This window comes from Salvelinus namaycush, chromosome 42 (genome assembly GCF_016432855.1).
Source record: "Salvelinus namaycush isolate Seneca chromosome 42, SaNama_1.0, whole genome shotgun sequence".
Classification (NCBI taxonomy): domain Eukaryota; kingdom Metazoa; phylum Chordata; class Actinopteri; order Salmoniformes; family Salmonidae; genus Salvelinus; species Salvelinus namaycush.
Window position 1 is genome coordinate 8,923,836 of NC_052348.1, and position 14,969 is coordinate 8,938,804.

Below are 14,969 nucleotides of genomic sequence, written 5' to 3' on the forward strand. Positions count from 1 at the left end.
AGTCTGTAGTCAATGAAGACCTGCTGATCCGGTGTTACTGGCGACTGGACCTATGAAGTGACTGGTTAGGATCATGGATCAGGAGCTGTCACTCTTCCTTCCCGAGTCAGAACAAAGGTCCCAACCACGAGGGACAGAGACTCCACCACAACATAGAACACAACCAGTGGACAGGTGGGCTGAACAACCTCAGTCCTGGTGGTCATCAGAGAGATGGATGGTCCAGTCAGGGATCCAGTCTGCAGCCCAGATCCTTCTCTTCCCAGTCTCAGTGCAGGGATGAAGCAGGGCCTGGGGCTAGTAGAGATAGACCCTCCTGTTCCTATGATTCAAACACCACAGTATCCATGATGATCAGAGCAGGTCACCCTGGGCTTCAGTCTTCACAGAGAGCTGTGGGAGACCCCCCTGGTGGGAGTCTGTCTTCTCCTTCAGGGTTTCGTCTAATGCCTGGTGAATGGGTTTTTCCACCTGAGGGTGGTGGCTCCTGCTTCTACCTTCTCTGGTGTCACTCGGTCACAACTTGGGAGGCCGAGCATTAGGACGTACGCCAACAAGCCGAACACCTGCCCCACCTGTACAGCGCGTCACTAATGCGAACTATGTGAAGGCACACCAGACCGTTCACACCAAGGAGAGGCCCTTCAAGTGCAAACTATGTTACAAGAGCTTCTCCTTCCGGAGTAACCTTACCAGACATGGGAGTATCCACAATGGGGAGAAATCGTGGTTTGAGATGTATGCACTTCTGGGAATAATTCTTTACTGGAAATATTATAGTTATCATGTTTAGTGTCTTGGGGTAAGAGGGTAATTCACCACATACACCTCATTAACCCTTTAACTTATCATTTGAAACAGGCTTGTGTAAATACCTGTTTTTACAGCGACAGTAAGCCTAGACTAGAACAAGCACTTAAATATTTACCTTACTGAGTAGATGGAATAAAGTCATTTTATTATTGTATTTTAACACACTTCGTTCTTAAGTCTGCTCTGAACTTGAAAGATAGTGATCATGATTAGGATATTTGATATGTAACGTAATAAGCAGTACCGTTTTTCAAAGAACAAAGCGCACACCTTTCAGTTAACAGCCTTTGCGCTATGACGCCAACCAATAAGATCCTTTCTCTTCAGTGTAAACGGAAGTGAACAGTTACCCAAAACAATTACCACGATAGTATTGTTATTTAGACGTTTATTAACACATTTGAACTCAAAATATGCTTAACTGCACAGCATTACATACTTACCTCAGGTAGTGTTTACTTCGCGTTGGAGACAGGACTTGGTTGTTAGATGTTCTAGGTAAGACTAGCTAGCTGCTAACAATGGCTAACTATGGTTTTTCATACTCAAATAGCCTCCGTCTTGGAGGTGCTAGCGAATGCCGCTGTGGCAGAGATCTGTAAACTCGTAGACGACGACTATGCAGTGTTTCGTTTGGAAATAACTCAAAGCCAGAAAGAAAACAGGGCATTGCGGAGGAAACTACAGCTGCTGGAACTGAAGGTGGCACGGGAGCGCGCAGAGAGGACAATTCGTTCTAGAAGTGTCAAGATCCTCGACCGATACAGAGGAATGGCAAGAGGTACATTTTGCAGAAGGCCGAGGTTGCGCTGCCTGTCGCCCCATTCCCCTCTGCGCATGTGACTTTAGATGTGTTAAACACATACTGTAGTTGTGTTAATGGTTAGATGGTTAATTTCTTAGGGATAGCCCCCTTTTTTTCAATTTTCGCCAACTGACATACCCAAATCTAACTGCCTGTATGTCAGGCCCTGAAGCAAGGATATGCATATTCTTGGTACCATTTGAAAGCAAACGCTTTGAAGTTTGTGGAAATGTGAATTGAATGTAGGACAATATAACACAATAGATCTGGTAAAAGAATAAAACGTTTTTTTTCTACCACAATCTTTGAAATGCAACAGAAAGGTCCCTGTTCCAGCCATTACTCTGGTTGTAATTCCGATGGTGTCCACAAGAATGCAGCAGTGTATGTGCGGATAATTTGAAGTATGAGCGAACTACTTGGCATTTAGTGTGAAGTCACCTAGGTACATTTGAGCAAATCGTGAAGGAGACATTTGCATTCATATTACATTTTTCTGCAAGAATATCGTCAAATCTGTATACTTGGACTTTGATTTAGCTTTTCCAGTATTAGTAGCCATATTATAAGTTCAACATTTGCAAAACAACCAGTTTTCATTCCTCTGAATATTCGTATAATTTTTGTCCAAAAGGAAAAAGGCATGCTGTAGTACAAGGTTAGTAGCTACATTTTGCGACAGATACAAGGTTCACTCTTGTAAAGCCCAGCTCATTGGCTATCTAGCTAGCTTTGTTTGACCCCGATAGATCAAATTTCATAACGTTAGAGTTGTTCAAGTGAAGACCGCCCGCGTCAATGGCGTGCCAGGAAGGCGTCGTTCTCTGACCAAATATGGTGTCCTATAGGATATACAACACCCCATGTGATATAGTGAAGTCTCGTTACGTTCTAGGATCTCTGAGGAATACATACGCACGTGATTTGACTGGTTGAAACAACGTTTAGGGTTAGATTTTCACAGATTCCTTTCTTTGCAAATTGAACAAGTGGAAATACAAAATCGATCGTGCATGCTATATGGACCTTTTTAGGATATGAAAAAGGATTTTATCTAACAAAACGACACTTCATGTTATCTCTGGGACCCTTTGGATAATAAATCAGAGGAAGATTTCAGACTAAGTACACATTTCACCTTCAGAGGTAAATTTATCAAACCTATCGTGGTGAAAAGTGTTTTGTTGTTAGGAGCTTTCCACAAACAATAGCATGGCATTTTTTTGCAGTAATAGCTACGGTAAATTGGACAGTGCAGTTATATTAACAAGAATTTAAGCTTTCAGCGGATATAAGACACTTATATGGTGACACAAGGCGCTGCATGATTTACAACTGTCCAGTTGACGGGACTTAACCAGAATTGGGTGTTGGTCAGTTTTTTTATAGTATGCAATAACTCCCCTGATTACTTGGTTGTCTTGCGCAAAGACACTCATATTATAACCAGAGTCTTGTTTTCTGCACTTCATATTATTTACCCAATGAAAACAATGTGATGCTTGGAACATAATACATCAATCAATAAATAAATAGTATATCAAGAAGTTATGAGAAGTGTTACCTTACATCCTTGCCAATTCTAGACATTATCAATTGTGTACAATATACCATTGAGCATTGACAGTACCTAACCTAACCATGTCTTCCCCCCCCCAATCACTCTCTCAGGTGAAGGACATCTCACTGGAAGCCACAGGAGGGTTGTGAAGCCAGCCGGACACAATATATGGAGAGATGGCCAACCAATCACTGTTGATGAGGGGAGTGGAACCTCAACCCAGCACATTATCATGATAGAGGTTAGTGTAATAGTATTACATAAATTACAGTTACTTTGTTAATCAAATGTGGCCCATTTATTTCAGAAAGGCTGCCCTCAGCTATTCACTTGTATCTGCCATAGGAGAGCTTGTGAGACTTCTGACAGTGTTTTCGCTGCAGTCATTTATCTGTGGCGCTGCGCCACGGCAAAGAAATATGGAACTTTAAAAAATATGTCTGCCGAGGCACACTAAAGATTCTAGAACAGTCCACATTTACTTTGCCTCTGCAAGCAACACGAGTAATGCATGACAACCCCATAATAGAATAGTTTCTCTTTACCAAGTTGGCTTGTTGTTGTGTGTTCTATGCGAGAGAGATATTCCTAAAGGCGCATTCAAGTTATGAGTGCCATAGGGAGGGAAACATGAATTCTGATAAGCAGTCAATGCATAACAATTCTTGCAATCACCGGGAAAAACAGTTTTAATGGCCTTTGTTAAAAATAGGGGATCCCAGTTTTCCATTCCTACTTGATGTATTTCAACTCCTTAGCGAACTGCACCATTTTAAACCCATAGTTTTTAGCAGTGGCATGGTTAAGCACATTCCCACTCCAATTCCCTGTGAGTGTATCGGGGAGACTGGGGCAAAATGTAACACGGGTCAATTGTATGGTAACTTGGGGTAAAACACAACCCTTCCTCTAAATATTTTTGGGGAGTGACTTTAAAAACATTGTGATGAGACAGATAACATTTTTAGTTGAGCAAGAGTAGTGGCAACCAGGGAAAGTGTTGGGGGTGAAATGGTGACATGAAATGGTTTCTGGGGGGGGGTTACAATAACAGGTAGAGCTACATCATATTCACTGTGTTTATTCAGCAATAGGATGCTAACTAGTTAAAAGATAATATTTGGGATCTAGCTAATGATTAGCCCAATAGGGTAAATGCAGATAGGCAACCCCATGCTTCAGCCTATTTGTTTATAGCCATCAGTTAGACTACAGGTGATAATGCTTATTACTAATAGCACATTTGATAATATGGACAATGCATAGGCTATATTTATGGTCCAATATGTTAAAATAAAATTGTCAACCCGAGAGTCGTCCTGTTATTTCGACCAATCAATTGGTTGAAATGTTGAAACTTATTTTTCCATATATAGACAGACATGTGTTTGAATAAAATTAACTACATGTGCACTGAGCTTGTCTAATGCTTTAAGCACACTATTTGATTAAATAATTAAGACACACAAATTACTTAAGAGCCCGATGATCACACTGTGCTAAAAACAAATGACAGTGTGTGACTGGCTTACGTTGTCTCGCTTTCCTCCCTACTGCAGTGAAAAGGTACCACAGCACAGTATGTGTTTATTGTCAGTGCTGATGCTGCGAACTCATTTCAGGCATTTCGTTTCTTACTGAAAAGTTATTTTACCGAAATCCCTAATTTGTTTAGGAAAAACATTCCCTCAACCCTTGCTCTCTTTACATGAAACATGTAAGCATCGCATGCGACCAATACGGCCTGACCTATAGCCGATCATAATGACATCAATAAATTGGTTATAACAAACTACGAACACAGTAACACGTGACAGCAAAATGGATGCGGAGGACGTGAAAAATAAACTTGAAATGGGTGAATGTTTACTGGTTTCTTAGGAGGTAAAGGGGAAGTCAGATCTGTGGAAGACATTTGACCTAGTTGTGGAAACAACTAGGGATCAAGAAAAATGAGGGTCTAGGAGCAAGCATTGCGTAAATATTATGTGTGCCAAACAGTTGCTGTTCGATTACAATATCATTATTTTTTCTGACAATTTGGAACAGTGTAAACACTAAATAACAACACTAATGATTTATAAAGCCTTTATTACAGCAAACTAAAAACAGTTGAATGCATTCGGGAATTGCGGTTTATTTATTGTTTAGGCTAATTATTCAAAGCATTAATGTCTCATATGCTGTGTGATGGCATGAACAAAGGAATCATTGATTGATTTATACTATATATAGTAAGTAAGTTACGGTATTATGACTAAACAGGACACGCTCTTACGCCTATAGCTCGATGGTGGTTATACAAGGCTGCTATACAAAGCCTACTAATGATAATGACATTACTATTATAATGATGATCATAATAATAATTGTAATGATAACAATTAGAAGATCAAGAAAATGTAGGGTATAGGAGCGAGAGCTTCATGCATATTATGTGACAAACAGGTGTTAGATTACAATGTTTTTTTTCTGCCTGTTTGGAACAGTGTAAACAACACTAAATACATTATAAGTAATACCAGTCTGTTATAACCAAAACATTTTTTGAAGCTTTTATTACAGCATAGCAAAGATTAAAAACAGCCGAAGCTGTGAAATTTCTTTATGCAACATTTTGCCGTTGCATGAGGCTTGGTGCCAAAGGAATCAGTAGGCTATTAAACAATCACTCAAACAGGCAACAGAAGCAGGATCTGTCTTATTTCTGTAGATATATAGATGATTTATAAAGCCAAGCACATTTAACAGCTATTGATTATAGACCTAATTAAATTGGGCTTTCCTCTCTCCTAAACTTTCTTAGACAATTAGGCTAAGGCAAGGGATGTTTCCTCGTCTATGCTGCTCCTCCCTCCGCTGCATGGTTCTCAATCACAATATGCTGGTCAATTTTGCTGTTATGCACATAACAACATAGGGAAAGGCGCCAATTCTACGGCGCACTGAAGATTATGTAGACAGCGACCTTATCCAACACGGAGAGAGTGCATTTGTTATAAAATATGAGATTTTTTAGTGTTGCACCATTATTTTTACATACAGTTGAAGTCAAAAGTTTACATACACTTAGGTTGGAGTCATTAAAACTCGTTTTTCAACCACTCCACAAATGTCTTGTTAACGAACTATAGTTTTGGCAAGTCAGTTAGGACATCTACTTTGTGCATGACACAAGTCATTTCTCCAACAATTGTTTACAGACAGATTATTTCACTTATAATTCAACGTGTCACAATTGCAGTGGGTCAGAAGTTTACATACACTAAGTTGACTGTGCCTTTAAACAGCTTGGCTTTAGAAGCTTCTGATAGGCTAATTGACAACATTTGAGTCAATTGGAGGTGTACCTGTGGATGCATTTCAAGGCCTACCTTCAAGCTCAGTGCCTCTTTGCTTGACATGATGGGAAAATCAAAAGAAATCTGCCAAGACCTCAAAAAAAATTGTAGACCTCCACAATTCTGGTTTATCCTTGGGAGCAATTTCCAAACGCCTGAAGGTACCACGTTCATCTGTATAAACAATAGTACGCAAGTATAAACACCATGGGACCACACTGCCGTCATACCGCTCAGGAAGGAGACGCGTTCTGTCTCCTAGAGATGAACACACTTTAGTGCGAAAAGTGCAAATCAATCCCAGAACAACAGCAAAGGACCTTGTGAAGCTGCTGGAGGTAACAGGTATAAAAGTATCCATATCCACAGTAAAACGAGTCCTATATCGACATAACCTTAATGGTCACTCAGCAAGGAAGAAGCCACTGCTCCAAAACCACCATAAAAAAAAGCCAGACTACGGTTTGCAACTGCACATGGGGACAAAGATTGTACTTTTTGGAGAAATGTCCTCTGGTCTGATGAAACAAAAATAGAACTGTTTGGCCATAATGACCACCATTATGTTTGGAGGAAAAAGGGGGAGGCTTGGAAGCCGAAGAACACCATCCCAACCGTGAAGCACGGGGGTGGCAGCATCATGTTGTGGGGGTGCTTTGCTGCAGGAGGGACTGGTGCACTTCACAAATTGATGGCATCATGAGGTAGGAAAATTGTGGATATATTTAAGCAACATCTCATGAAATCAGTCAAGAAGTTAAAGCTTGGTCGCAAATGGGTCTTCCAAATGGACAATGACCTCAAGCATACTTCCAAAGTTGTGGCAAAATGGCTTAAGGACAACAAAGTCAAGGCATTGGAGTGGCCCTCACAAAGCCCTGACCTCAATCCTATAGAAAATTTGTGGGCAGAACGGAGTTTAAATGTATTTGGCTAAGGTGCATGTAAACTTCAGACTCCAACTGTAATATAACCATATACAACTTCAGTATCACGTCTTAGAGTAATGGACTGTGCCATCCCCGTGGCCTCCGCAATGGATTAGTCCACTGAAAACAGGTGCGAATCAGACAGGTGTCTTGTGCACCATGAAAAAAAACTAAACATTTAGACTGCTCGACTAAAGAAATATCGGTCGACCAACAGCCTATCCACCAAACAATATAACAGTCGACTAAATGGGGTCAGCCCTAAAATCATTTTAACAAATCATTTTACAAATATGTTATTGGGGCAAATTTCTGGAGGTATAAATTATATTTTAGATGGTGTCAGCATAATTTTATTTTCATTCATTTTGGATTAGAATTCAACCTTTCCCCCACACTGCTACGACATTGTTATCCAATTCTACTCATGTACCTTTAATAAACTCCTCTCTTCTTGTCAGTCTGAAGATGCAGAAGTTGCAGGTCCTGGAGGATCGTCTCTGGTCAAGCAGGAGAGGACTGAAGGAGAGGATCCACGACACAGCAGAGACATCCAGGCTGGAGCAGCGGCACCCCCCGAATCCACGGAGGACTTCACCGCCTTACCCCAGCCCAGGACCCAACACAGCATTGCGGAGGTCAGTGGAAAGCCGAACGGCGTCCTCAAGACAGCGACGAACACAGAGAATTTAACTGTAACACAAAGGCTCTTACACACAGGATCTGACCTCAAGTCAGACCCAGAGAGACTGGGGCTGGGGAGACTGGGCTGTCCTCATGCTCCTGCCTCAGAGTATTTACTTTACGGTGACTCGAGGACAGTTCATTCCCATCTGGACTCAGGTGACGAGTTACTGGCAATGATCCGTCTTGTTCTTACACTACAGAAATGGACCCTGGCAACATATCCTTGGGTTTATAAACACAGACTGATCTGTCTAGAGGGGACTGGAACCGGTACAGTAGTAGTGTATACTCTGAAGAGTGCCTAGATAAGGGGAGGTTATAGTCGAAGATGAGGTGGCTGTGAAAGTAGAGGGTGACGTTTCTCCCACATGGAATGCAGATAGTCACCTAGGAGATGGACACTCACAGGGCAGAGATTTCTTAGATTACAGGCAAAGCTTAGAGACAAATCTCACGACCCAGTCCCGTTTACACATTCTCAGGGATCGCGACCCAGTGTTCACGTCAATGGGGCCTTCCAATTCACATGGCCGTGTCCTTTTCGATCAGGTATTGAACTCAAACGAAAGGGCTAGAGCCAAGGCTCCGAGAGGGGGAGCAACATCTGGCGGTAGTAAAAATAAACTGTTCCTCTGCATGTTCTGTAACAAAGGCTTCAGCAGCCCCCAGAAGGTGGAGATCCACCAGAGGGTCCACACAGGTGAGAATCCTACAGCTGCCCCCAGTGTGAGAAGTCCTCCCACCAGCTGAAGATGCACCTAAAGGTCCACATGGGAGAGAGGCCATTTGCCTGTACGCACTGCGGGAAGAGGTTCTCAGAGAGGAGCTACCTCGGGATACACCAGCAGAAAAAACATTCCATTCTATAACATAGAAAGTAACCATTTGATTCAATAGCTTCTGATGTTTAGATCAAACCCTGCATTAAAGACAAAGATTAATTTTCCTTGTTCTGAACAGAAAAGATCCACAGATGCATTTGGATTAACAACAGTAACAGATTTGAATATATCTGAGTAGAATATTTTATCCAGACATTGTGTGATATATAAGCCTAAAATTTACATATTTACATAATTTACATGTTACATATTGTGTTTGTACTGTGTAGGCTATATTGTAGCGGTATTTATTAGAGAGGGGTAAAGATAAAGATTTTGTTCGGGTGCCAGGCAGGTATTAATCATGCCGAAAGGAAAAGAGTAGAATAGAGAGAGTACCACTACCAGACCCACACACATCAGCAGAAGAGACTGTCTAGAGTGTAGCCTGTTTACCAGATAGCCAGTGGAGAGAAAAGAGAATATACACCCTATAAAACCCACAGCACAGGGGTAACCCCACCAAGAATACCTCATACAATAATAATTAATGGCAGAGCAATTGAACAGCAACTTCATACAAGAAAGAACCCAGTGTAACAGTATAACTTTAGACCGTCCCCTCGCCCCGACCTCGGGCGCGAACCAGGGACCCTCTGCACACATCAACTGACACCCACGAAGCGTCGTTACCCATCGCTCCACAAAAGCCGCGGCCCTTGCAGAGCAAGGGGCAACACTACTTCTAGGTTTCAGAGCAAGTGACGTAACTGATTGAAATGCTAGTAGCGCGTACCCGCTAACTAGCTAGCCATTTCACATCCGTTACACCCGTCATCAACAGAGGATTTGCAATAATCTTTATTATCTTCCAGTGGAGGAGTGCAGAGGGTATGAATGTTCATAGACACAACAAAGGCCTAAAAAATGTCCAAAATCTTCTCGGCCACATGTCCTTAGTACACCCCACCGCAATACAGTTCAAATAACAATACACAACTTGCAAGCAACCTCCTTTTTAACTAAAATGTCCACCCAAATACTTCTGGCAGGTCAATAGTCCAGCTCTAATGAACTTCAATGGGAAGTGCATTTGAAAAATAGAGAGTCTGTTGCAGGGTAAAGCACTGGAACGATGGAGGGAAGAGAAAGAGAGAAAGAGAACAAGAGAGATCTTAGCTGTGGTCTTCAGGCGTGCCGGTGTACTGTCTGACTGTCCGATGGTTTGTATGTCAAAGCAACATTGTTGCTACTAATCCATGCGATCCATTACCGGCGCGGTCCCAAACGAAAACAACCACGACCTAGAGCGGTCACACCGATGATTGAGTTAAATACTTTATAATCTACACACGCTGAAAACAAACAAAACTTCTGCATCATAGCACACACAATGAAACTGTCGCTCCTCCCCAGAGAGCTGAAAGAGCTGTCTTTTATTTCCTCCTTCCTTACTGCTGATGCGCTCTTAAAGTGACAGCACACGGTGAAGGCTCCGTGCAGGATTTCACCACAATATGATGTTCACAAATGCCTGTTTCATTACTTCCATTTAACTATTTAAATGTTTTCCAAGACACTTTTAATGAGTATATTAATGCAGTTTATCAAGTCCATGCAGATGTTTAGTTGAGACATGATGTGTGTGTGGATTTCATATGGTGTAATTTAAAACTTGTTCATGTTTTAATAAACACAAAATGGGACTTATCGTTCCAAGACTTTCATTGAGACTCTTTAGTATACATCACATCTGATCTCACCCTATTTTGCATACACCCAAAAGTGCTTTAACCAATATACACTTACTAAATATACCTACACATACCCACACACTAACAAACACCTACTGTACACGTCAAAATAGTTTAGTCAGGTTTGACTGATGACTTGACTCATAGCTGACTTATTTTTACCCACAACATCATATTTGTCCACCATGATGGGTTTAACAACAATGTCATTCTGTAACTTCAGTATAGGACTCAAACGTAGTGGGGATGGGTAAACACTCCATGTTGAAAGTGTGCTTATTATCTGTGTGTGCGTGTGTATGTACCTGAGGGAGTGTATTTTTTTTCTGTTAGTGATGAGCGGGCTGTCATGTGCCTTTTACTGAGGAGTGGCTTCCGTCTGGCCACTCTACCATAAAGGCCTGATTGGTGGAGTGCTGCAGAGATGTCCTTCTGGAAGTTTCTCCACATAGGAACTCTAGAGCTCAGTCAGAGTGACTATTGGGTTCTTGGTCACCTCCCTGACCAAGGCCTTTCTCCCCCGATTGCTTAGTTTGGAACTAAACTAAGCAATCTGGCCAAACTTCTTCCATTTAAGAATGATGGCCACTGTGTTCTTGGGGACCTTCAATGCTGCAGAAATGTTTTGGTACCCTTCCCCAGATCTGTGCCTCGACACAATCCTGTCTCTGAGCATCTACGGACAATTTCTTTGACCTCATGGCTTGGTTTTTGCGCTAACATGCACTAACAACTGTGGGACCTTATAAAGACAGTTGTGTGCCTTTCCAAATCTTGTCCAATCAATTGAATTTACCACAGGTGGACTCCAATCAAGTTATAGAAACCTCTCAAGGATGATCAATAGAAACAGGATGCACCTGAAAAACAAATGATAGTCCCACTAAGCGCAAATCAGATGGGATGGCGTATCGCTGCAGAATGCTGTGGTAGCCATGCTGGTTAAGTGCGCCTTGAATTCTGAATAAATCACTGACAGTGTCACAAGCAAAGCACCCCCACACCATCACACCTCCTCCATGCTTCACGGTGGGAACCACACATGCAGAGATCATCCGTTCACCTACTCTGCGCCTCACAAAGACACAGCGGTTGGAACCAAAAATCTAAAAATGTGGACTCATCATACCAAAGGACAGATTTCCACCGGTCTAATGTCCATTGCTCGTGTTTCTTGGCCCAAGCAAGTCTCTTCTTCTCATTGGTGTCCTTTAGTAGTGGTTTCTTTGCAGCAATTCGACCATGAAGGCAGTCTCCTCTGAACAGTTGATGTTGAGATCTGTCTGTTACTTGAACTCTGTGAAGCATTTATTTGGGCTGTAATCTGAGGTGCAGTTAAATTCATTAGAGTTATTATCCTCTGCAGCAGAGGTAACTCTGGGTCTTCCATTCCTGTGGCGGTCCTCATGAGAGCCAGTTTCATCACAGCGCTTGATGTTTTTTGCGACTGCACTTCAAATCAAAGTTTATTGTTTATTTGTCACGTGCGCCGAATACAACAGGCCATAACCAAGTAATGCTTACTTACAGGCCATAACCAACAGTGCAATTTTTCAGTAAAAATAGGTATTAGGTGAACAATAGATAAGGAAAGAAATAAAAAACAACAGTAAAAAGACAATGAATAATAACAGTAGCGAGGCTATATACAGTAGCGAGACTATAACAGTAGCGAGGCTATATACAGGCACCGGTTAGTCGGGCTAATTGTGGTAGTATGTACATGTAGGTATGGTTAAAGTGACTATGCATATGTGATAAACAGAGAGTAGCAGCAGCGTAAAACAGGGGTTGGGGGGGACACACACAATGCAAATAGTTTGGCTTGGGGGTAAAAGCTGTTGAGAAGCCTTTTGGTCCTAGACTTGGCGCTGAGGTACCGCTTGCCATGCGGTAGTAGAGAGAACAGTCTATGACTGGGGTCTTTGACAATTTGTAGGGCCTTCCTCTGACACCGCCTGGTGTAGAGGTCCTGGATGGCAGGCAGCTTAGCCTCAGTGATGTACTGCGCCGTACGCACTACGCTCTGTAGTGCCTTGCGGTCGGAGGCCGAGCAGTTGCCGTACCAGACTGTGATGCAACCAGTCAGGATGCTCTCGATGTTGCAGCTGTAGAACCTTTTGAGGATCTGAGGACCCATGCCAAATCTTTTTAGTTTCCTGAGGCTTTGGCTTTGCCGTGCCCTCTTTACCACTGTCTTGGTGTATTTGGACAATTCTAGTTTGTTGGTGATGTGGACACCAAGGAACTTGAACCTCTCAACCTGCTCCACTACAGCCCCGTCGATGAGAATGGGAGCATGCTCTGTCCTCCTTTTCCTGTCGTCCACAATCATTTCCTTAGTCTTGGTTACGTTGAGGGATAGGTTGTTATTCTGGTACCACCCGGCCAGGTCTCTGACCTCCTCCCTATAGGCTGTCTTGTCGTTGTCGGTGATCAGGCCTACCACTGTTGTTTCGTCTACAAACTTAATGATGGTGTTGGAGTCGTACCTGGCCACGCAGTTGTGGGTGAACAGGGAGTACAGGAGGGGACTGAGCATGCGCCCCTGAGGGGCTCCAGTGTTGAGGATCAGCGTGGCAAATGTGTTGCTACCTACCCTCACCACCTGGGGGCGGCCCGTCAGGAAGTCCAGGATCCAGTTGCAGAGGGAGGTGTTTAGTCCCAGGATCCTTAGCTTAGTGATGAGCTTTGAGTGTACTATGGTGTTGAACGCTGAGCTGTAGTCAATGAATAGCATTCTCACGTAGGTGTTCCTTTTGTCCAGGTGGGAAAGGGCAGTGTGGAGTGCAATAGAGATTGCATAATCTGTGGATCTGTTTGGGCGGTATGTAAATTGGAGTGGGTCTAGGGTTTCTGGGATAATGGTGTTGATGTGAGCCATTACCAGCCTTTCAAAGCACTTCATGGCTACAGACGTGAGTGCTACGGGTCTGTAGTCATTTAGGCAGGTTGCCTTAGTATTCTTGGGCACAGGGAGTATGGTGGTCTGCTTGAAACATGTTGGTATTACAGACTCGGTCAGGGACATATTGAAATTGTCAGTGCAGACACCAGCCCGTTGGCCAGCACATGCCCGGAGCACACGTCCTGGTAATCCGCCTGGCCCCACGGCCTTGTGAATGTTGAACTGTTTAAAGGTCTTACTCACATCGGCTGTGGAGAGCGTGATCACACAGTCATCCGTAATAGCTGATGCTCTCATGCATGCCTCAGTGTTGCTTGCCTCAATGTGAGCATAAAAGTGATTTAGTTTGTCTGGTAGGCTCGTGTCACTGGGCAGCTTGCGGCTGTGCTTCCCTTTATAGTCTGTAATAGTTTGCAAGCCCTGCCACATAAGTTGAGCATCGGAGCCGGTGTAGTACGATTCAATCTTAGCCCTGTATTGGCGCTTTGCCTGTTTGATGGTTCGTCGGAGGGCATAGCAGGATTTCTTATAAGCTTCCGGGTTAGAGTCTAACTAATTAGAAAAAACTTTCAAAGTTCTTGAAATTTCCGGATTGACTGACCTTCATGTCTAAAAGTAATGATGGAATTTAGTTTCTCTTTGCTTATTTGAGCTGTTCTTGCCATAACATGGACTTGGTCTTTTACCAAATAGGCCTATCTTCTGTATACCACCCATACCTTGTCACAACACAACTGATTGCCTCAAACGCATTAAGAAGGAAAGAAATTCCACAAATTAACTTTTAACAAGGCACACCTGTTAATTGAAATGTTTTCCAGGTGACTACCTCATGAAGCTGGTTTAGAGAATGCCAAGAGTGTGCAAAGCTGTCATCAAGACAAAGGGTGGCTACTTTGAAGACTCAAATATGAAATATATTTTGATTTGTTTGACACTTTTTGTGTTACTACATGATTCCATATGTGTTATTTCATAGTGCTGATGTCTTCACTATTATTCTACAATGTAGAAAATAGTAAATATTAAGAAAAACCCTAGAATGTGGTGTGTCCAAACTTTTGACTGGTACTTTATGTAAATAAGGTATCTGTTTTTTAGCAATTTGTTAACTGTTTTTGCTTTGTCATTATGGGGTATTGTGTGTAGATTGCTAAGGATTTGTATAGTTTGTATAGTTCAATACTGTCTGTAGAGGTGCTATCTTTTTCAGCATCATAAAAGCTGATAGTATTTCAATCACATAAAATATGCAACCAAGCCAAACTGAAATCTTATCAGAAACTTCTTGGGTCGTTGTCACAGCTTTCAATTTCCCTACAACCGGTCAAACTAATGTAATTTGGAAAT

At 42.4% G+C, this 14,969-nt stretch overlaps 1 protein-coding gene across 4 annotated transcripts in view; it reads left to right on the forward strand.

Moving 5' to 3' along the window:
- Positions 1-14,969, forward strand: part of LOC120034801 (zinc finger protein GLI4-like) — a 320,522-nt gene that overhangs the window by 240,687 nt on the left and 64,866 nt on the right. For 2 of the 4 annotated variants that reach the window (XM_038981427.1, XM_038981425.1), the window contains exons 1-3: positions 1,139-1,594; positions 3,290-3,420; positions 7,911-8,087. The exons of 1 other annotated variant lie outside the window; for it this stretch is intronic. In XM_038981427.1, the coding sequence (XP_038837355.1) occupies positions 1,345-1,594; positions 3,290-3,420; positions 7,911-8,087 (558 nt within the window). In that variant the 5' untranslated portion in view covers positions 1,139-1,344. Of the gene's footprint in view, positions 1-1,138; positions 1,595-3,289; positions 3,421-7,910; positions 8,088-14,969 lie in introns of those variants that run through there. One more of the 4 variants, XM_038981429.1, reaches the window with a different exon arrangement.